The sequence below is a fragment of the Vulpes lagopus genome, chromosome 2 (genome assembly GCF_018345385.1).
Source record: "Vulpes lagopus strain Blue_001 chromosome 2, ASM1834538v1, whole genome shotgun sequence".
Taxonomy (NCBI): Eukaryota; Metazoa; Chordata; class Mammalia; order Carnivora; family Canidae; genus Vulpes; species Vulpes lagopus.
Genome location: NC_054825.1, coordinates 95366004 through 95390120, shown reverse-complemented (window position 1 = coordinate 95390120; position 24117 = coordinate 95366004). Strand labels below are relative to the sequence as shown.

Sequence of the window (24117 nt, the reverse complement as noted above, 5' to 3'; positions counted from 1 at the left end):
AGCATGTAGAAGTACACGTCATTAAGAATTACTAATTTTTTCTTAAATCACTTTCTATTTATAACTAAAAGGTTAAATTTAAACTGATTAAGTTTCACAAATTATACCTGCATTAACTATAAAAAAATGCCTGTAGTAGTTGCTTACTGAGCATTCCTCGCCACTGATTTAAAAGCAAAGCAGCCTCATGACTTAAAACAAGGATTACAAAAACATTAGCTTGTGCACCAAATCACCCCACTACCTATTTTTATAAATAAAATGTTATTAAAACACATCTATACTGCTTCCTCCACATATTATCTATGGTTGCTTTTGTGCTACATTGGCAGTAGTTGTCAGAAACAAAAAGCTAGTATATTAACTATCCAGCCATTTACAGAAGTTTGCTGACTCCAGCAGCCTGGGTGGCTCAGCGGTTTAGCGCCGCCTTCAGCCCAGGGCGTAATCCTGGAGACCCGGATCAAGTCCCATGTTGGCTCCCTGCATGGAGCCTGCTTCTCCCTCTGCCTGTGTCTCTGCCTCTCCCTCTCTCTGTGTGTCTCTCATGAATGAATACATAACTCCCTCTGCCTGTGTCTCTCCCTCTCTGTGTGTGTCTCTCATGAATGAATACATAAAATCTTTTAAAAAAAAAAAAAGTTTGCTGACTCTTGAAGAATTTAGATCTTTAGTATTTTAAATGTATCTGAATGTACACACATATCTATCTTCTATAGGATATTTAGTAGAGAATCTATTGGTCATTGAAGAATCTGTGTTCCTGAGGCACTTGGGTGGTTCAGTGTGTTGAGTGGCTGACTCTTGGTTTCAACTCTGGTGGTGATCTCAAGGTCCTGAGGTCAAGCCCTGTATGGGGCTCTGCACTCAGCAGGAAGTCTGCTTCAGGATTCTCTTTCCCTCTGTCCCTCCCCCTTCCCTCCTCTAGAATAAATAAATCTTTTCTTAAAAGATTCTGTGTTCCTTCTGTTGTGATTTTAGAATTGTATGCCAACTACTATCCAGTTTCTGGACTTTTTTTTTTTTTTTTTAATTTCATTAATTTGAGAGAGAGCACAAACAGGGGGAACAGCAGACAGAGAGAAGTAAATTCCCCACTGAGCAGGGAGCCCCATGAAAGGGTCAATCCCAGGACCTTGGGGTCATGACCTGAACCAAAGGCAGATGCTTAACCAACTGAGCCACTCAAGCACCCCTAGTTTCTGGACTCTTGATAAAACAGTTACTGGTTAATTCTATTTTGCATTGCTTTAAACTCCACTGCATCTTCTCGTATGCAGTAATGTTCTGACAGTTGTTTTAAGAGAAAATACTACTCAATATTTTAGCTATAATTTCAAAAAGGTCTAATTTTAGCCAGTTAAAATATCTACATATTACTTATAAAGAATGGCAATGTGGAAATTTAGATTTTAAATGCTGAATTAAGAAAAAGATGGCTACATGGGTGGAACTCGGAATGGAATTAAATCATATAATCACAAAGACAAAGGCACTGAGCTTTAAAGATAAGAATTGTTTTAATAGGGAAAATAATATTCTAGACTGAGGGAATCACGAAATACATGACCCTTTGTTGAACAGTGAACATTTAAGAAGTAAACCATGTCAACAATTCTTTCCTCTACTTACCCTCCACAGCCAAAGAAAAAAGTTATCCAGTAAACAAAACCAGTATGCAAAAATTTCTTTAAAATGAAACACAAGAGAGTAAGAGATTAAAGCAACTGATATTACTAAATCCAAAAGTAACTACTAGGTATTTAAATTCTTCAAAAATGTTGTTATAACATTAATATATGGAAGTTGGTTATCTTTCTTCTTTATTGTTGCAAATAAAAATTAGAAATAGGTTCAATTAGGTTCAGATTAAAGTCTAAGACAATTATAAACATAACCATCTTTACAGGAAGAAGTCTGAGTAGTTAAATCAGAGGGTACTGCTTCTTAGACTGATTTGAGTCATATGTGACTAAGAGAAGAGAGAAGTATCAAGCACCTTTGGTAGTCCTTCATGGACTCCATTTATTTCATACAAATCAAGGCAACAAGCACCTTGTTGGTCAAACAAAAACATTTCATTACCTAAATCCCAAGATACTGAGTATACCTTCTGACAAATATGCCAAATCATGGCAGGAAACTCTCATTTAAACATTACAAAACAAAACTGACACTCATGATTAACTTTATTCTTGTAAATAATTTGTCACTTCCAATGCATGAAGTTAAAGCTAAACAAAAACAACCAAAACTTACCTTTTATTTAGTGATGTGCACCCCTATAGTCCAATCATTTACATGTACGTTACTAGCTACCACTGTTCCAAGTTACTAAACAATTACCAAATTTAGCACTCAAATTACATACCAGCAATTCAACAGTCTTTATATTAAGTCCTTTATATAAAAATAAAATCATGTGATTAGGAACTGTGAAAATTAGTAATTGGAAACCTCACTAGAGGAGTTAGGAGGTTTTGGCAGGGGAGTTCTCAGGCAGGGGAGTACTCGTAGTTAGTTGCAGAGCTAACAGGAAGAAATGGATGGGATCCCACAGTGGATACCACTCTATTATTCCAGCCAGAGGAAGAGACACTAATTTCCTCACTGCCACTCCCCACCCCAGGCAACAGCTCCACCCCAATGAGAAGCCACTGCACTGAACTCCTGGTTTATTCCAATGTAGTTCTTAAATGCCTTCCCAACTTACCCCTCTTCTCCTTAAAAAAAGGGTTCCTATCCATTGTTCCCTGCACTTGTTTACAGGTTTTCAGCAGCAGCAGCAGCAACCTGGTTTGTTTCAGGTTGCAATCCTCTTTTATTTCTAATAAACCCATCTGTTATTGGTAAAAAATTGACAGTTTTACTTTTAAGATTAACAAAACTCAGTAGTAATTTTATGTAATTTCATTTTAATTTTATATCCTTACTATTTACACCCAAGACAGGAAAAGTAAACTTTGTTAACAGTATTTTTAAAATACCCAAGTTTCCTATGTCATAATGAGACCTTATCTGTTATATAATAAAAATGCAATAACCTAATATCTTAAGTATTCAATGTGAGTTGTGTTTCAACAATGAAAAAAGAGCATGTTTTTCTTTTTGTTTTTTTTGTTTTTTTTTTTAAATTTTTATTTATTTATGATAGTCACAGAGAGATAGAGAGAGGCAGAGACACAGGCAGAGGGAGAAGCAGGCTCCATGCACCGGGAGCCTGACGTGGGATTCGATCCCGGGTCTCTAGGATCGCGCCCTGGGCCAAAGGCAGGCGCCAAACCGCTGCGCCACCCAGGGATCCCAAGAGCATGTTTTTCATATGCTTTTTCAGGCTCCCTTTTGTAAACAAAAGTTTACATTTGTACATCTATGGACTTGGATTTTGAATGCAATCAACAGATACAAAGTAAAGGGCTCCCCAAAGGGATGGAGTCTAATACTTTACTCTCTTTAACAAGTACTCAGAACAATTAATTAGAAGACCCCTCTAGACAGAAATGGTTCAGAGCATTCCCAAATTGTCCACAGAAAAGGAAATTCTAAGATCCTAGAACTGGAAGAACTCCAGATATCACGCATCCCAATCTCCCCATTTTACAGGGAAGGAGACTGAAGCCCAGACATTTTAGCCAGTTTAACCAAAATTAGTCTGAAGACTAGAACACCAATCTAAAGTCAATCTTCGAAATCCTTTACCTTTTCCCTTCAGGATGGCAAAGTCAGGTTATGATTTTCAAAGTACTGATACTAAGAAAAACAAATGGAAAACAAAGAATACGAAACAAAAACCCATCTACTTAAGGCAGAAAGGCTTACTAAGCAGACTTGATTCTCTACTAATTTTCAATTCCATTCAGATTCTATCATACCTTGTTTCCCTCAAAAAGAAATTCACTGCAAAGTAACTGCTTCCAGCCAGGCATCGTTTCTGGTTGTTTCTAAGGTAAAAGTGCCTATTCCTCCTGCTGCAGTAGTTCATGCTGAGAATCTCAACCTACTGCTGACACAGTACTCATGCTTCCTTTTATACAAAGTCTTCTTTAATAAAGAGTTAAGAGTTGAGAACTAAAAGTATTTCAAAGTCCTTGTTTCTCCTCTAGAGCTAGAATTCCAAATGACTAGGATTCTTCCACAGACAAAAAGGGTGGCAGCGGGGAAGAGAAGATACAAATATGGCCTAATTCCAGATAAATTTCACTTTTAACTTTCATTTTTAAATAATCTGAACAAAAATCAGATTTCTAATACTGTAATTGTTTTACAAAATAAAACTAATAAGCAGCAAGTCTAACATTCCAATGCTATCTTACAAGTGCAAAATCACTAAACAATCATTTATCGCCTACTATGTGCATGAAAATTTCACATATATTATCCTATCACATCTCAATAGTAATTTTGAAACCTTGTGATTGAGAAGAACAGAGCCACTGAAAGACTCTTAAAAAAAAACAGTATTTTTTCAAGATTTTTTAAAAAGACTACATTAGCTATAAAAATAAATGAAATTACAGACTTCTTAAACAGTGCCTGGTACCTAGTTGCCTCTCAACAACTATTTGTTGGAATAAAATAATGAAAGTCTTGAATATTAAAACTACAGAAAAACTCTCATATCATATATTGAATATTCACCAAAACAGTCTCTGCATGGCCTTAAAAGCATTACTGCATTTAATCCTGATGCCAATCTCATAACCTAGGTAGGATTATCCTATATAACTGATGAATAACTTGGGCTAAGTCCAGTGGAACACCTGGAACTGTGTGAGTCTAGGCTGCCATACTGACAGCAGGGGCAACCCTGGCATTTAGTAGGTAGAAGCCAGGGATATTAAATCGCCTGCAATGTGCTGGACAAACCCACACAATTATCAAGCCCAAAATGCTATCACTACTGAGAGACACATGACCAAAAAATAAATAGATAATTGCAATGATTCCTCACCACATAATATCCAGATAACTCATGTTAACATTCAAGGTTCTCCACCTACTGGCTCCTATTTCTGTCTCCAACTGAAATAGGATCACTATTCCAAACCGTCTCCTTAGTATTCCTCTTAACTATGATTTGCTTCTCTACTATTGCCCAAACTGTTTGCCTAGAATAATTTCCCCAATGCCTCTTCCCTGTTACTGTGTGATCTCTACCTACTAATGTGTAGAAATGTTATCAATCTGCAATCTTTACCTGCAATCTGACTCTGCAGAATGTCCAAAGTGTCCCAAATAATATTCTAAATTCAATTGTTTAACTACTTCTAGTCTTTAAGTTAGGGCTGGAAACTTTCTAAAGAATCACATTCTCCATTTTTTTAAACACTCACCTAGAATGATACATAGCCACTTGAAATTACAGAATTGTTTCTTGAAGAAATCATCTAATACACCAACTTCATTTTAAGAAGAAAAACAATAACAACAACAACAACAACAACAACACTGAAAAACATCTAATTTCTTAGTGGCAAGAAAAGAACCAGAATTCAGGCCATAGTTTATAACATAACGTTAGCACTTAATAAGAACTCCAATATACAAAAATCATCCTGTGAGCCTGCATTCAGCAACATTACACTGCAGTTTAAAAGACAATCCATGCTTTATCAGAGATTGCTATTTTACTGTATCTTCCGCAAGTCAAGAAGACATGAGGTTTTTAAATAATGTTGAAAATTATAACAAAAACTCATACATTTTTACAGAAAATTCAATAAATTTGAGATTTCATTTTTCTGCTTAGTCCTTGAAAAAGTCACACATAAAATGACTTCATTGTATTTAGACAAAAAACATTATAAAGATCAGAGTAGCCCATGGTTACAGTAATTCAAAATTATACTAGAAAACCCGGAGTCTAGATAAGGACAACAACAGCATTACTAAAAATGCCTTCATTCAGTTAAAACTTTTCTCCATTTCTAGATATTGATATGAAAATAGACAATTAGATTATTTTGTCCCAATAATTTTCAACCCTGGATTAATCATAAAAATCAAGTTATTCTAATTTCTATATGACAAAAAGGAGAGAATTAAGATAAATCACATCATGGCTATACAGCACTCGGTATATAAACTTATGTTTTCCTGCTTCCTCTCAGTAAGTACATTCCAACCTCACATTCTTTTCAGAAGCCAAGAAGGTTGAACATAAAGCATGTTTATAATATCATTCACTTGCTACACATTAATGCAGGAAACATTAAAATTATCTTGCTTCATTTCTAGTTAGAGATTATTTTAAAAATCAGGTTTTCACTAATGCTTGTCTGTAAACATTAAATATCAATGTAATTTTCTCCTCTAGTCTTTTTATACATCAAAGCAGATTAATTTAGTACAGTCCAACACTGAGGAGGACATTCTATTAGATTAGAAATGCAATGCAAATTCTAATAGCCCAATTCTACTTATGAAAACATCTCCTATTTTCTGCTCCAAGTCAAAGGAAAGAAAACACTTTATCTATTAGTATATATCTGCTCCAAAGACAATTTTAGGACAAATTTATTACAGGCTACAAGAGTTTAATATGTGAAGAAAATAAAGGACTGAAAGAAACCAATCGAAACAGCAAAAAATATTAAAGAGCAAGAGCAACAGAATATACCTGTAATAAGTCTGCGTGTTAGGCCAATAGAAAGTTTTGAAATTAGGAACTATTAATTTTAGTTTAGCTTTAAAAACAAAGAATAGAGAAACATAGATCTTAAATCACTATGTGGAAATTAAATAAAAATGACTAAAGGTCTTAATCATTTTCTATAAATCAAAGCCACAATAAATAAAGCTTAAGTAGCTTAGCTGCAACTTAAACCTAACAGAAGAAATGACTAGCTGGTATTACTGGTAGGCAAACCAATTTACCACTCTGGAATGTTCATATAAATCTCATTAAAAAGAAACACGTTTGGTAAATAGTTTTCCTGACTCCATTCTAAATATACTAATAGAGATGTTAAAATTAAAACAAAAATTAGAGTGTAACTGTAAACTATAATTATAGGTTCACTTTCATTTAGTCCTTAGCTATTAAAATGTATAAGCAAGTGATGTACAAGTGAGGATTTTGGACATATGACCCTTGATTTTATTTGACAAGTAGAATCAAGCCTGTATTTTAATTTCTTTGTGTCAACTTGCTAATTACTCAGCTGCATTAAGGCTAACAGTCTTGTCTAAGAAAAGATCTGGTTTTATAAAAGTGGACTCACTGGTGGTATTTACTTGTATTAAAAATGAAAGGGGCAGACTTGCTGTTAAAATAAAAAAGTTCTATACTATTGGAAAATTGAAACTACACTGAGATAATAGTAAAACTTAAACCCATTTAAAAAAAAAAAAGTAAAATCTAAAAATAACTGATCTCTTTTTTCTTTTAATCCAGTGATGACATTCTTGGGAGGGAGGGAACAAAAAAAGTCTTTTAGTTCCAAAGAGTCCATCTAGTGACAACAATGCACTATTCTTGTCGCTACATGATGTTTTGCTAAATACCTAGTACTCACAATGACAAAATTAAGTTTCTGGTCCAACTTCACAAGACTAAAATAGGAACTCTAAACTAGAAGGTAATGATCACTGGATTTAGGAATAAAAACAACTAAACACTTGCAGCCAAAAATATTCCAGTCTTAAATATCCAGATATTTGGACAAGAGCCCTTTAGACATACTCTTAGAAATTCACAGCTTCAGATCTAGCCTGGTCACATTCTACCATTTCAACCGAACACGTGCACTACTGGCATCTACTATGAATATAGACGTCACTCAATAATACATACAACAGCCCATCTGAAAACTTTTCTAAGTATTTGGAAAGATAACACACTAATCATAAATGAAACTTGAGGCATATTCTGATACCATATACAGTAGTTCTTTGAAATGAAGATTTTAAAAGATCATAAGGAAAATCAAGGCATATGTTTAACTAAAATGCAGTTTCCTCCTCTCTTCTCAGGACCCAGATAAATCGAAAATGTGGGGGTTAAAGCTCCCTCCTTCTCTTTATTTTTTTGAGAACAGTACTTCTATTGTGATTATCTCGTGACTTTTTTTTCTTATTACAAACACATTACTTCAATAGGTAGAAGCAAATCCTAAAGATGAACGTAGCATCTGCTTTTAAAAATCTTATGTTTAAGTTTAAAAATAAGGGTAATTTTAATTAAGTATGGTTAAATTTCATGACAAAAGCAGTTTTATTTCAAATTAAATACTGTAAAAGTGAAAAGTATTCTCCACTGTTCAGACTAAAAAATTGATCTTGAAGAATGAGTAGGCATATGGAAAAACTATACTATGCCATGACAAAACTATTATAGTTCATGCATAGTCAAGAAAAATAATTCTCCTTATACTAATGCTTTGGAGTACAGCTAACATCAGTTTTTACATCAACATAACAAAAGGGAAAACATCAAGAGAATATACTTATCCATTTGCATTATGGTAACAAAATGCTCTAAAACTTCTAGAAATACCAACCCTTCCTATTTACTTAATTTACAGGGTTTGTCTTCAATTTTTTTTCTCAATGGGCAAGTCAGAAACAATCAAGTTCAACCTCTAATTCATCAGAATGATAGGTCATAAATTCAATATCTGCCAAAGCACAGTATTTTTAAAAAGCAATTAAGGTGTGTCCTATGCTGTTGCTTTTAAGCATCATTTCAAACCATATTCCATTCAATACACTCCTAGCATAAGCAGATAGATGTCCCCTTAGAAACTTCTAGCCCCTTGCAAAGACTGTAGTTACTACAGCAAAACTTTAGAACTGGATGTGAATACATAGCTACATAGCTAGCTACCATAAACGGATAGATGAGAAACATCCCAGCAATATATAGCCTGAATAGATGTATAATCAAGGGAAAAGCCAACACCACACGATTTCACAATACATATGTACCTGATCATACCATTTCTATGGAATTAAAACAGAAAAAGCAACCAATCAGCAGTACAGAAAGACTAGAAAGAATACAGTAAAAGTGAAAAAAAAAATTTAAATGAAAAGGATACAGCCTTAAAGCACCAGTCTGAGTTCCAACTGCCAGGATCTTCTGTACAGGATCAAAGGCCAGGGCTGACGGTTGATAGGGAAATCCATGGCGAACAGTCTAGGGATGGGCAAATGACATCACAGCAACCAAGGCAGCAAGTGGAATTTAAAAACAGAAAAATCAATAGAGGCATTAGAACCTAGAACCAATTAAAAGAGATGCAGAACACATACACATGCACTTACCGCCTTAAAAAACAACAAACAAAAAACCCTACAAAATCTACATTAACAAAATTTATTTACATAGAACCTGAAACCAAAAAAAATATATGTGTGTATACATCTCTCCCAGTGTTACGCTTCAATTTCTGCCTTACTACAATATTGATATTCTATAGAAAAAAAAATTTACTTGTGTTGTACACTATCAAGTCTGAGACCAAAATACTGAAGTTTTCAGTAGTCAAAAATCCTGTAAATTAATGTAAAAACGCAATCCATGCTTTATTTCAAGTGTGAGAACTTCATTACTTTATTCGGATGTCAAATGCCAACTACTGCTAAAAAAAAAAAAAAAAAAAAAAAGCTGTTGTACTATTACTTTTGTCAAGGGTTCAGTAAAGCAATTATCTATCCCAAAATTTTGCAATTTTAACAGGATGAAAACAAGTACAACATATATTTTTGCATTTTGCTATTAAACCCTGAATTTTAGGGCAGTAAGGCAAAAACGTGTATTTAGACATTTCTAAATCTTGGAACACATGGTACTTTATGGCAAGTATTAATATCAAGTCAAGTTTGTATTTCTTACTGAGCATCCAGTGAATTAATTCGCTGCATCATTCTTTCCGAATTACAAACCGCTATGGCAATGGTGCCATTAATAGGCAAAAAAAAAAAAAAGAAAGAAAGAAAGAAAGAAAAAGAAAAGAAAGAGAAGAAATCACAGTACCAACTTTTTACCCAAACATAATGATAAAAGGACCCTGTGATTTCGTGTTTTAGGCTTCCTAGCACATTCTAAGGGAAAGGTGATAATAAGCAAATATCCAGTGGAACAGGTTTGGCTTTTAGATGAACAATATTCACTAGACACTGTTTCCAAAGGAAACTTCGAAGTTGGTGAATTACATTAGAAATGCTTGGATATCAAGGCCACAAAGGTTATTAAGAATACTGGCTAAAGGTCGGCAAAATACGTTAGAAGCAACCTTGAAACGACTGCTGCATGGGAAAAGGGGAGAGAGGGGGGGAAAAAAACCCAAAAGGAGTTAGGATGATGTCAATCTCCAAAATAACCCACTAAAGCAAATGTTCGCTTGAGCAGGAGCGAGCGCTCCGTCCGAGGTCTGGTCTCACTGGCACGCGGTTCCCTCGCACTCCCAGGCACAGCCCGAGCCGCCCCCCGCCCCGCCCCGCCCCGACCCCGACCCCGACCCCAATTTTCGCGGGGCTGCGCGCTCCGCTCACCTTGCAGAGCTGGAAGTGCTCGGACTGGAGCGTTTCCTGGATCTCGGGCTCCCGGGTCCCCGCCGGGTGCTGCTGCTGCTGCTGCTGCTGCGAGGCCGAGGACGAGCCGGCGGTCAGGCCGTCCAGCACCTTCCTGATGTTGAATTTCCTCATGGTCTCGGCGGGGCTCCCCGCAGCCCGCGAGGGGAGGCGAGCGGCGTCCCTCGGCGCGGGAACCGAACCCGGCCGAGGGCAGCGTCCCCCGGGGAGGACACGCAGGAGTGGGGCCGAGTGGGCGTGCGAGGGGAAGCGGGCAGCTGGGGAGAAGCGCCAGAGGATCCAAACAGGAAATGCTGCGACGACGAGCCCCGCGGCGGACCCTCCGGGGCCAAGGCCGCCGCCGCCGCCGCCTCGCCCGCGGCCCCGCGGCGCAGCAGTGGCGGCGGCGCGCGGAGCCCGCACTGCCCGGCCTCACCTGGCCGCGGGCTGACTCTGCGCCGCGCCGCCGCCCCGGCTCGCCCCCGCCGCCGCCGCCGCCGCGTCCATGGCCCGCGGCCCCGCCGCTGCGCGCCCGCCCCGGCCCCGCAGTCCCACGGCGCTGCCTCCCGCTCCTGCGCCGCCGCCGCCGCCGCCGCCGCCGCCGCCTCCTCCCGGGGGTCGCCGCCCCTCCGTCCGCGGCCGCCGCTCGGCCTCCCCGCCGCTCAGCGCCGCTGCCCGCCCGGCATCGCACGCAGGGCGCCCGGGCTGGTCGCCGCGCTCCCCGCCTCGCTCCTCCGCCGCCGGACCAGCGCCCTCGCTCCTTTAGAGCCCCCGCCGCCCTGCTCAGGCGCCGCCGCCGCCGCCGCCCCGCCGCTCCCTCTCGCCCGACAGGGCGCCTCGGCGCACGACACCAACGCCCGCCCCGAGCAGCAGCGGCAGCCGCGGTTCCAGCGCCGGCCGCGGCGGTGGCGGCAGCTGGGCCTCCCTCCGCCGAGCGGAGCTGCTGAGCATGCGCACGCGCCCGCAGCGCCCGCTCCCGCCCCCCTCCGCTCTCCCCGCGCGCCCCCTCCGCGGGAGAGGAGCTGGGGCTCCAATGACCCTCTGCGAAAAGCCCAGAGCCCGGGGTAAATTTCTCCCACCCCAACCTCCGCTCCTCCTGCAGCTGAGAGCGTAAAAAAATGTTGACTGAAGAGCCGCAGGAAGCCTTTATTTTAAACGCGGTCATTAAAGCGGGGGTTTGTGTTCTCGCCCTTTAATGAGGTGCACGCTCCCGGCTGCGGGCTGCGATATCGCTCTACTGATGGGCTTTGTTTTGCATTGAGTTGGATTTGATTTTGGGGGGGTGGGGGGGTGGAAAGCGGTTATGTCTGTGGTTAAAGGATGACAGACCTACGTACTAGAACAGGAAAGGAGGTAAACCCGGGGGGAGACGGGGAGAGGATTATTTCCTGAATCTGTTATGTTGGTCGGATTAAAGCGTGGCCACGGCAGGTAGCTGCTGGCAGGGGAGCGGTTCCAAGGCTGCGCGTCCGCCCGGGCCCGGGACACCCCGCCTCTGGGTTCAGTCCGCCAGCTAGGGTGGGTGGGGATGGAGGCGGGAGCAAAGGTGGAAGTAAACACCGCACTGCCCCTCTGCTTCTGGACCTGCAATCCGCCTCGTAAACGCTGATGGTCCGCTAAGTAAGCCCCAGCCGCTGCTCCACTCTTGCGAGGGGGAAGACGGGGCGGGATGTAGGGTTTGCTCGGACTTTTCCGCTTCTTTGCTGGCACAGCCTCGCTGTGGAGGTGTAGAGACCAACGTCTGGCTCAAGTTTGCAAAGGTAGAGATCCCTGCTATAGGGGCACCCTCCCGGAGAGCGTGTTCAAGAAAGAAAGGTGGACGGGGAAGCAAGAAGCATTCGATGGGCAAGGATGTGGGAACGGGGGGACACCTAAGGAAGGATGCGGGCGCATAAAGACTGATCCTGGTTCGTGGGGGAGCGAGTGGGGTGCGGCGGAGGTGGAGGTGGAGGTGGAGGTGGAGGTGGAGGTGGAGGTGGAGGTGGAGGGAAGACACTCTCCCGAGTTGGTAACTTGGCCCCTGACGGTCCAGTGAAGAGGCAAGGAAGAGACACAAAGGGTTTCCTGGACCCAAATCAGAGGTGCCCGCCCTCTTCTCTGTGATTGGCCGCCTCCTGCCCGGTTCAGGGACGTTCTCGCCACACTATTGGTTGACGTGACAAGCCTTTAAGAATATTCAGCAAACAGACTACGACTGGGGCTTTGGGGATTTTGGGAAATGTAGTTCTCTGTGGAGCTTCCGCATCCAGGGACGAGGTCTTAACGCTGGAACCTGTCAAACTGTTTTCGTTGCATCCTGTTTATTGAACCACTCAGTTCATTCACTGGGTACAACGGACAGTAAAGCAAATTTGGGGGTTTTCTCAAGCTATTTCAGAGCGGCTCTGAAATTCTTGTTTACTAATTTGGTTCTCTGAAACACATTTTGGGTTCTAGTCATTGTGCTGGTAAACGAAGACACAGAAATGCAATACCTGCCTTTGACAAGCTCGCCACAGCCTAAAGAGGGCAAACCTCTCACAACAAGTAATTGTGCAACAATATGATGAGTTCACCGATGGAATCTTGCACAAGGACTAAAGAGAGTAACTTAACCAGCCAAAACAAAACAAAACAAAACAAACAAACAAACCTAGATATGGTGATACACACAGTAGTTGAATTCAGATAAATAGGAAGTGACCAGGGAAAGAGGAGGAAGGACATCCGAAGGTATATGGGGAGCTTATGGAAAGTACTTGGAGAGCTTTTTAAAAATACCAATACATCCATAGAGGAAAACTGCAAAAGAGATCATTTCCCCACAAAATTTTCTGATCCACCTTTTCATGTAAGTTGGAAATAAATTTATAAAGCTCTTCAGAGAAGGGACAGCTTCTTGCTGAGAGGACTTGTGGTGCAGTGGAAAAATCCTAGGCTCTGTTGTCTGCCAGACATGGATTTCAATCCAGGCCTTGGTGATAATGTGCAACATTGAACAAATTCCTTACCTTTCCTAAGGGTCAGATTCCTCATATGTAAAATGAAATTAATACTACCTTCTTCGGGATCCCTGGGTGGCGCAGCGGTTTGGCGCCTGCCTTTGGCCCAGGGCGCGATCCTGGAGACCCGGGATCGAATCCCACGTCAGGCTCCCGGTGCATGGAGCCTGCTTCTCCCTCTGCCTGTGTCTCTGCCCCTCTCTCTCTCTCTCTCTCTGACTATCATGAATAAATAAATAAAATCTTAAAAAAAAAAAAATACTACCTTCTTCTTAGGGATTTGTGAGGATAAACTAGAAACAAATATAAGTTTGCGCTGTGTTGCTTAGCACTCTGTAGATAGTAAAAAATGTCAGTTTTTCCATTTTACTATCAGGGTCCTTGAGGTGAAAGGTATTCAAGAGATTGCTAATTTAAACCAGTTCCGGGGCAGCCCCAGTGGCTCAGCAGTTTAGCGCCCGCCTTCAGCCCAGGGCGTGATCCTGGAGACTCGGGACATGAGTCCCATGTCCAGCCCTCTGCTTGGATCCTGCTTCTCCCTCTGCCTCTGTCTCTCTCTCTGTGTGTCTCTCATGAGTAAATTTAAAAAAATAAAAAATAAATAAATCTTAAGCCAGTTCCCCATTTCTTACTTTACAATCTTTGTTTTGATTTTCATGCCTCATCCCTCTCATCAGATTATGAGTTCATCCTGGCATTCCCAAAACTTCAGTTCATAGAGGACACATGACAATTAAGATGAATGTGGAACATACCTGCTAGTGGAGGTTAGCTTTGTGAACTTGCAATCCATCCTCTCCAAGCTCAAGGAGACCAGGACATATCCAGAATTCTATTAACTAAAAAATAACAATGCCCCGAAATATTTACCTTGTGATAGCAAAAATAAAATAATGGCTCTTGAAACTAATGAAAAACTAAACTAATTTTTCTCATAAGTCAGTTTCAATTGATCAATTGATTTTTTAAAATTAAGATAGAAAAAAAGAAAAATTAAGATATAAAATTTAAGAATCAAAATTAATTAATAATTTAAGTCAAGAATAAAATGACTAAAATTTTAATTTATGTTATGCATTTTAATGTTTAGCACAGAGATTTACCCTTAATAATCTCTCAACAAAGATTTATTTTTGTTTGTTTTAATGAATAGAATCAGTATATTGCTTCCAAACAATACAGTATCTTCTGCCTTTGGGCAAGCAACATTCCCTCAAATGAATTTTTTGTTTACCTATTGGTAAATATGGACCAAGAGATGGCGATGTAATAGTATATGCCACTGACAAATTATAGATAGTTATATTACATTTAGCTGAGTCAAGACAGCTTGAAACAATACTCGTTTAATACAATGAAAAGAAAAAGGAAAATCGACGTACAAAAAGAAAGGCACCTCATTAAATTACTCAGCATGGAAAGCCAAAGACCAAAGATTCATAACATTCCGGAAGCTGCCAGTCCTCATTGCATTGTTTAAAGGCTACCAGTCTAATGAAGGCTCTGTGATTGGTCTCATGGGGGTCACTAGGATGCTGACTGAGAGGAATAAAATAGACACTGAAGATAAATATTTTAATGAGAAATTCTATTACAAGCAAAATCTTTCTGGAAGTAGACCAAATCTAACCTTACCTGCTAGCATTTATTTATACCCACTTCATTTCAATTTATTGAATCTCAAAGGATATATGTGTGACAATAATTGATTCACTACACCATTTAACAGAATATTGAATTTAAATTATTCATAAATTGCAGCAGAGATATTAATTAGTTTGCCTATTTCAGGCCCCCTCTTCTGAATGGGTCCCCTAGGTCCTGCTGAGTTACTGAGCCAGGTGTTGTGACCAGGTAGTCATGTGTTCTGGTCCAAACAGATTGAGGCAGACACCCAAAATAGGCCAAGCCCAGAGATCATCTTCTTCTGGGAATTTGGAGTTGAATCAGACAGTGCTAATCAGTCTGAACTAGGAAGTCATGTGGAACTGGGACTGAAGCTAAGTATGCCCATACTTTGATGGCACATGGTAGAATGAAGCAGACACACAACCTACAGAAAAGTGACTCTACAGAGAGGTAGAGAGCAGAGTCCCCATTCCTGACCTTCCATTTCCCAGTCCTTATTCCTTATGAAATCTGGCTACTCTTTCTTTCCTTCTTTGTATAAATGAGTTTGAGTGAGTTTCTGGTTCTTACAGTCAATATTCTGACAGAAACTTAGACACAACCAGCCCCCAAATATAAAGGACTGTAGACATACTCTAACCATCTTTCACTAATAGTTTTACCTTCTGCTCACAGTTCTCCCTAGAGTTAAGAAGATGTGACAATAATCCAGCAAGGAGTTGGTGGCTTAGGGTGGAATGGTTAAACGTAGTGGCTGTGGTGAGAAAGGGTCAGATCCTGGATTGTATTTTAATGGTAGACTCAAGAGGATTTGCTGACAGTATGGAAGGAAAAAGAAGAGACAAGGGTGATGCCTCAAAGTTTTGGCCTGAGCACTTCAAAGAGTGGTGTTGCAATTTAATTTCCACATTTATGAATCCAGAATAATTTTATTACCATCTGTACCCGAGTGGACTGGACAAATATCATCAGCTAAATAAACAAGCCATGTCTGGGAACAAGCAGGATCCACTATGCTTGCTCTTTGTCAAGTTCTGGCCTTTCTAGAACAACAGATTAGGCAGATATTAATGAGCTTTCATTATTCCATAGGTTACCCCATCACAATTTAATATTATCTGCATGACTGTCATTAAAATATATATAAAAATGTCTAGATAAAGGCTAGTAAGTTCAAGTGAAGAAAAAATTCCATAAGTGCAAAACAAAACCAATTAAACCAAATGAACACTTAAATGTAAAATATGAGGCATTAATCTAATTTAAGTGAGGAATATTACCAACTTCTTAAAATCTTGACACTGGGCAATCAGGAGTTCCTCAGTAAATTCTCACATATTTCAAATGCCATTTCCACAATGGACAAAATATTTGAGGTAAGGGATAATTACTCATAGTATTTTTAACTTCAGTATTTTAGGATTTAACTACTACTGTAAAAATTTTCAGAACTTTGCTAAACTTCTACCAGAAGTTCAGCTTTTTTCCTCAAAGAACTCCTTATAATTTGATTTGTAGACTGAAGACCTGGAAATAAAGTTTGTACTTTATTGTAGTTTATGCCATTACTCATGGTTAGTATGCTGTAGTGACTGAACAAGCTTTGAAAAACAGTTAAAGTTAATATTTTGTTTCATCCCCCACCCTGTCTGCTCCCTTGCTTGGCCCTTCCCCTCAACCCCTCTCCAACTCCTGCAACACACACACAAAGAAAGAGAGAATAAATTGTATATCACAATAATTCTAAATAGTATTCCCTTAGTAGACATCAAGCATACATACCAAGTGTGATTCTGAGGGAATTGCCAGGCCACACTTTTTTTTTTAATTAAACACTACTCAGTATCAGATCAACAACTAAAAACTAGCATAGCAACAGAAAACTGAACACTTTTTCCTTCAAACAAAGTTACTTGACATGGTGACCCAATGAAATAGTGTCAGTTGCTATTGACTGATGTGACAGGGCCTTCCATCTCAAGCTCTGAGGTTGGACACAGAGCTGTGTCATATCATTTAGTCATTTGGCTATAGAATATTAGCTACTGACTTTCCTTTCATTCTGGCCAACCGTAAAGAATATCACCTGGGGCACCTGAGTGGCTCAGTTGGTTGGGTGTCTGCCTTTGGCTCAGGTCACGATCCCTGGGTCCTGGGATCAAGCCCTGTGTGGGGTCCCTGTTCAGTGGGGAGTCTGCATCTCCCCCTCCTTCTGTCCTTCCTCCTGTTCATTCTCTGTCTCTGTCTCTGTCTCTGTCTTTCTCTCTCACTCCCTCTCCCTCTCTCAAACAAACAAACAAACAAAATCTTAAAAGAAAAAGAATACCACATAAGAAATCAAAAAGTACCTAAATAAAAACCTTACTATAAGGAGAATGGGAGCAATCCTCTCTCCAAGGACCTATCAGAACCAAGATAATAGTGCTAACAATGAAAACATGCAAGAGTACTAACTCTTAGAGGGTTTTTTTTACAGGTGGATAGGCACAGCCTCAACTCCAGGGATGTAGTTCCTCAAAACAGGACCAGGTATCTAGCTTTAAAATCAGAATGCATTCTTTCACCGTGTTTTTAACCAACACCATACACTTAGTCTAACAACATTGTGTCCACAAACCCACAGTTCTAGTGCAATAGTTCCCCCTTCTGAGTAGTTTTAGTCCCCTGTGGTCAACCACAGTGGGAAGCAGACAATCTTCCTGACTTAGCATAGGAAGCTCAGTAGTAGCCTAAGGATACATCACAATACCTACATCATTCACCTCTCTTTGCCACATCACACAGGTATTTTATCATCTCACATCATCACAAGAAGGATGAGTACAGTACAGTAAGAAATTTTGAGAGACAGACCACATTCACATAACTTTCATTATAGTATACTATTAAAATTGTTCTAGTTTATTGTTAATTATTATTATTAATCTTTTACTCTACTTAATCTATAAATTAAACTTTATTATAGGTATTTTTGTATAGAAAAAAGCACACACATATGTATATGTATATACATATGTGTGTGTCTAATCTATAAACCTATATAGACCTATATATATATATATATATATATATATATATATATATTTGATGATATCCCTAGTTTCAAGCATCCACTGGGGGTCTTGGAACACATTTCATGTGGGCAGGGGTACCACTCTATCTCCTTCCCCTAGCTCTGGGCTGACATTCTTCAACTTTTAGGTAACCTCTGGCCTTATGGTCATCTGTAATTTTTACGTTATTCTATTTTCACACACCCACAGTCTCATTCTACCTCCAGTGGCCACCGAACTGTTCCTGGTTCTATGACCAATGGCAGGAACTAATTTTCTTTGGGCACATAATTTTTAATGAAACATCTCTATTAAGAAAACTACTAACATGTTAGCAAGCCAAAACATTAGTAAAGTCAATGTAAAAGATATTGACTATACCCCAAATAAAACAGAGCCTTTGTATTCTCAGCAAAATAACGCATCAAGCTCCCAAAGCCTTGGATAAAAATTTGGATAATTTCTGAGTGATTTCTTAAGGAAACCTTAGAAGGAAGATAAAACACTTAGCATAAGACAACTTCCTCAAAATTCTCTTCACCTATTTATATAAACCCCCTCACGTCACTCTTCTCTACCTCATGGCAGGTTTTCCAATACTGTGATTCTTAGAAAGCCCAGCCTTTGCTGGATGGCTTACTCCCTCCCTCCAAATTCCCCAACCTCAAGCCTCCCAGACAAATCTTTTCCATATACCTTCTTATGTAGCCCTGTCTACTACCTTCTCTCTGACACTCAGCTAGTATTCTCATCTAATCAGAAAGAAAAGGCGTGGATAGCCCAAAAGCACAAAGACTATTCTTCACAAGGGAGGGACAAGGAATGTGACTCTATACACCTCAGCAGTTTAGTTCCAGTTTGTTCCCGGTCCAGAAATACATCCAGAGATGCAGAGGACACAAAATTACTACAGTCTATAAAGCAAAGGAATACAAGAAGAAGAGTGCCTATTGGTACAGCTTCCAAAACAGAAGATCAAGAACCTGAATCCCGGCACTTATGTTTATCTACCAAAAGGCTGATTTACTATTCCATTCTAGAAACATTGCTCTGTGCCCATAGTGTGACAGGTATTTTCCTGGGTGTTTCAGGGAATACAAAATGATACAACTTGGTTGTAGCATTCAATAAGATGGCATTAGTGATAAGGGAGCAAAATCCCTCCCCGCCAAAAAATGGCAAGAACCAATGCTGAATGCATCTTTTTATTCTCCTGAGGCTTACCACCATCTCTTGTTTTAAATTCTCCATAGCAACGCTCTCCCATTGAGTGTGCACTCATCACTGTGGTACCTTTTCCCAGAGGATGGACTTCCCTAGAAGCAAACCTGGGGTTTGGGAAATGTGGGGTGCAAGGAGAAAAGACACTGGGATTACTCAATTCCCTATTATTCTTTCAAAACTTCTGACCACTCCCACTAGGTTTCATGCTGATCAACATGACCCAAATATTTCCAGCAGGACTTAATCTTGTCCAACAGGCCCCAAATACAGCTTCTCTTCCTTGGTTTCCTTATAACCATAATGAGGGTGTAACTTCAAGGTGTGGCTTTTTAATTGGGGTAAGTGGAGGTTCTCACATTTGCTTATGAGTTAGTTCCTATTTACCTTTCAGCATGATGCGACGTGCCTTTTTGAGTCTTGCAGTGAAAAACAAATGATGGTTTCTTTCAGCCTGGGCCTATATGAAGAAAAGGTACTAGGGACCATATGAGGGACCACATTGTTTTTTAGCAGTTGGAGTGACTTTTGAGAAGCCAGTGAAAACAGAGTAATTTGAGACCATCAGTCGACCAAAACACTTTCACTTAGGACTAATACATTTGTGAAGGTAAATGCAACACTGTAAGGATGTAATGACATTTGGGTGGGTGGGGGGGGTGAGGGGAGGTAGGGAGTCCTGTCTATTGCTAGGTAATATTCCCTGTCTCTGTGCTGTTCCACATGATTCATATCTGGTTTTCAGGCAGGAGGTTTGTTTCCTCTCATTTAATAAAGGAGCTATCTGTAAGAGCATCTAACCTTAATAACTTTATTTTGCCTTAAAATGTTCATGACATCGATACATGAACTCCTCTGCAGTGGCTGCCTCTTCATCTGCTCATAAACTAGAGAAGTTCTGCTTATTCACGACAAGAGTTTGTTCAATTCAGGAAATTGAGGAGGAAGTTCCTTATTATTATCATGGTTCACCAGTCTAGTGGTTTCCTTAAAGAGGCATCTTCCTGCAGTTGAAACTTTGAGTTCATGTGAAACCTACTTGAGTAATTCGACTACCTCTTTGTTAAACATGAGGAGCTGATGGTCAGTCTTGTTTTTCTATTTCTTGGGTCATGACAGAACAGGGAGGGCTCAGACCACTGAGGCAGGCACATCTGGATTCTGTCACTAGCTAAGTGGCATCAGACAAGTTATTTAAGACTATAGTTTCCATCTCTACATGTGTAAAATAAGGGCACAGAGAACTACCTAAGTAAAGTGCTGTATAAAGTTCCTAGCTCAGAACCTGTCACATATATTGAAATCAAATGGTAGCTATTCAAATCATTCTCTTGTGTTGTCCATAGCCACTCTCGAGGTGATTTTATTCTGTTCTTGTGACTTACATGTTATCTAAGCACTGATGACTCCAAAATTTACTTCCATTTCCAACCTTTCCCCTGAACTCTAGATGTGATTCATAGGTGCTCCTTTGACATCTCCACTTAGATATTCAAAAGGCATCTAAAACTTAATGTCCATATTGAATTCTTTACTTCCAGTAGTAAACTATACATTATATCTCCCAGAATCTTCCTTTTGTATGCTTTTTTTAAAAAGGGTTTTTATTTATTTATTCATGAGAGACAGAGAGAGAGAGAGAGAAGAGAGGCAGAGACATAGGCAGAGGGTGAAGCAGGCTCCATGCAAGGAGTTCCATGTGGGACTTGATCCCAGGACTCCAGAGTCAGGCCCTGAGCCTGAAGGCAGGCTCTAAACTGCTGAGCCACCCAAGTGGCCCATTTCCCTTTGTTATATTAATGGCCTTCCTATCCTCTAGATGTTCAGGCCGACACAAATAAACTTACACCACCTTCTTCTCTCTTTCTGTGCGCCCCCCCCCCACAACACTCCTCAAAACACACACACTTTTTTTTTTTTTAAGATTTTATTTATTTATTTATTCATGAGAGACACAGAGGTAGGCAGAGACATAGGCGAAGGGAGAAGCAGGCTCCCTGCGGAGGGATCCCAGGACTCTGAGCCAAAGGTAGAAGCTCAACCTACACACACACTTCTATTTCAAATTTATCAGCAAATCCCATCAGTCAATCCTTATAATATATTTAGAATTTGACAAATTCTTACAGCTTCCATTTCTAGTACAATTTTTTTATCTGGATTATTGGACTGTATACCAGACTAATCTCCTCTCATCTATTGTAAAAAGAGTGAACAATTTAAAAGGTAAATCAGATTATGTCAGTTCTGTGCTAAATCACCTCCAGTGGTTCCCTGTCCCACTCTAAGTAAAGCTCAAAATCCTTTAGAATGGCCTAGAAAAGCCCTGCAGGATCTGCTCCTACTCTCCTGTCCTCCAATCCTCTTTCTCTTTATTCACTCCACCATAGCCGCACTTGCTCTCTTTACTCTTCAAATACAATAAGCACACTAGTGCCTTAGGACTTTGCATTTGATGTTCCCTCTGCGAAATCAGTGGTCAGCAAACTTTTCCTTTAATGAGCCAGATAGGACATATTTTCAGTTTTATGGGCCATATATGGCCTCAGTCACAACTATTCAACCCTGGCGATGTAGTAAAGAAGCATTCATAGACAATATGTTAAACCTGAGCATGGCTGTGTTCCAATAAAACTTCATTAGATAGAATTTGGCCGGACACCTGGGTTGCTCAGTGGTTAAGCACCTGGCTTTGGCTCAAGGCATGATCCTGGAGTACCAGGATTGAGTCCCACATCAGGCTTCTCTTTCTGTCTGTGTCTCTGCCTCTCTCTCTCTGTGGCTCTCATGAATAAATATTTTAAAATCTTTTTTTAAAAAAAAGATAGAATTTGGCTCATCCCTGGCCAATACTTCTCTTCCTCACCATTTGATCTCCATGTGTGATATGCATTCCCAAATTTCCTTTGTAGAAGCCAAAGGCAGGCCACTCCAAGGTGGGACATTTTTGGTATGGTTATTTTGAGTTTAAAAGCAATCAAACACCAGCAGATTTAGGAAAAGCTCTTTAACAATCTTTTTTTTTTTTTTTTAAGATTTTTTTTATTTATTCATGAGAGAGAGAGAGAGAGAGAGAGAAAGCCAGAGACACAGAAAAAGGGAGAAGCAGGTTCCATGCAGAGAGCCTGATGTGGGACTCAATCCTGGGACTCCAGGATCATGCCCTGGGCCAAAGGCAGGCGCTGAACTGCTGAGCCACCCAGGGATCCCAGGAAAAGCTCTTTAGCTCCTTCACAAGTGCCTAAAAATTTAGAGAGAGGACCAGGAAGAGTGCTATCACCATAAATAAGTACATTATATTATGAACTAGGTATGATAGGCAGGGAGGACCCTACTAAGGCTTCTTTTCTGTGTCTTATCTCTGAGTAGCTCAGCAAACATTTATTTACAAAACATTTACTCTGTTTTCATCTTCCTGTGAATTGCATTCTTTCCCCTTGAAGTCCCAGATCCCTACTCCCTTCTCCTTACGCCATTAGTTCAGAATGACACATATACCTAATTTTACCTGACTATCTTTAGAATTTACATGTCTGTGTGGCTTCCCCATATGTACAAAATTAAATATGATTTTCTTCTATTAATCTGTTTCATGTCAATTTGATTCTTAGTCTAACCAGAAGGACCCTGAAGGGGATAAGAAACTCTTGTTCCTCCAACACCTTCAAAACCCTGCCTAGTTGTCACAAATGTCACCCTAACAATGTGACCTTCCTTGACTTTTTTCCCATGAAATAGAAAATTTTACCCTCTCCACCCCCAAATACCCCCACCCACAATCAGGCACTTCACATCCCTACCCCACATCTCCAGTCCCCTTACTTAGCCTTACTTTTCTCTATAGCACTAACCACTGTCTGACACACTACATTTCTTTGTAAGGGATTTTGTTTTCTCTGCTGTGTCCCTGGGGCATAGAACACTTGCTGGCGATAGAATGAATCAATGGGCTCTGGGCCAGAAGGCAGGAGTTCCTTCTGGCTTCTAGTAAGTCAGTATAACCCTTTAGCATTTCACTTAACCACTCACATTATAAACGTCCCTTTCTAAAATGGAAAAAAAATAAAGCATTCTGTAGAAATCAAATTCAATGGTAAATACAAAGAACCAAAACCAAAAATTCTGTAAAAAGTAACAGAACTAAAAGTTGTATTTTTTGGTTGTTGTACTCCTCTCTTCTTTCTTAAAAAAGAAAAGTATGAGAACTCTTCAAATCAAAGAACATTGACTTGTTCAAAGTTCTAAATAACCAAAATAATTTCCTTCTCGTGGTCATTTTCTCTGCTTCAATCTTTGTACATAGAGGGAAAATATTGAAATCTTCAGAGATCTCATGAAAATTCAATCTAATTCATTTCCCCTTTTCCCAAATATTTCTTAATGGTATCCACTGCAGAGATCAGGTGAAGGCCATCATTTAGAAATCTATAATTTAAGAACCAAATATCATTATATTTTAATTACTTAAACCTAGAATTGTATCACTGACCCATGTTTTCTCTTAGTCATTTGATTTGCAAGCCATGGCTTACATTTGTAGGATACCTAAAATGAAAAGGTCATATGCCTGAATATTATTGTCTGATTTTATGACTTCTACTTCCTTGTGAATTAATTCCAATATTTGCTCTTATGAATTCTAAAGTGATCAAGTTTCAGAAAAGCGTAAAGTTCTATCCAACTGCAAACCCTCATCTTCTCACACAGAAAGATTTACT

General features: G+C 39.9%; 1 protein-coding gene across 3 annotated transcripts in view; it reads right to left on the bottom strand.

The window, feature by feature from the left end:
• Positions 1–10794, bottom strand: part of STXBP5 (syntaxin binding protein 5) — a 168291-nt gene extending 157497 nt beyond the window's left edge. For all 3 annotated transcript variants that reach the window (XM_041740439.1, XM_041740441.1, XM_041740447.1), the window contains exons 1-2: positions 10498–10794; positions 9042–9139 (exon numbers count right to left, since the gene is read on the bottom strand). In XM_041740439.1, the coding sequence (XP_041596373.1) occupies positions 9042–9139; positions 10498–10650 (251 nt within the window). In that variant the 5' untranslated portion in view covers positions 10651–10794. The remainder of the gene's footprint in view (positions 1–9041; positions 9140–10497) is intronic.
• Positions 10795–24117: the final 13323 nt, after the last annotated feature.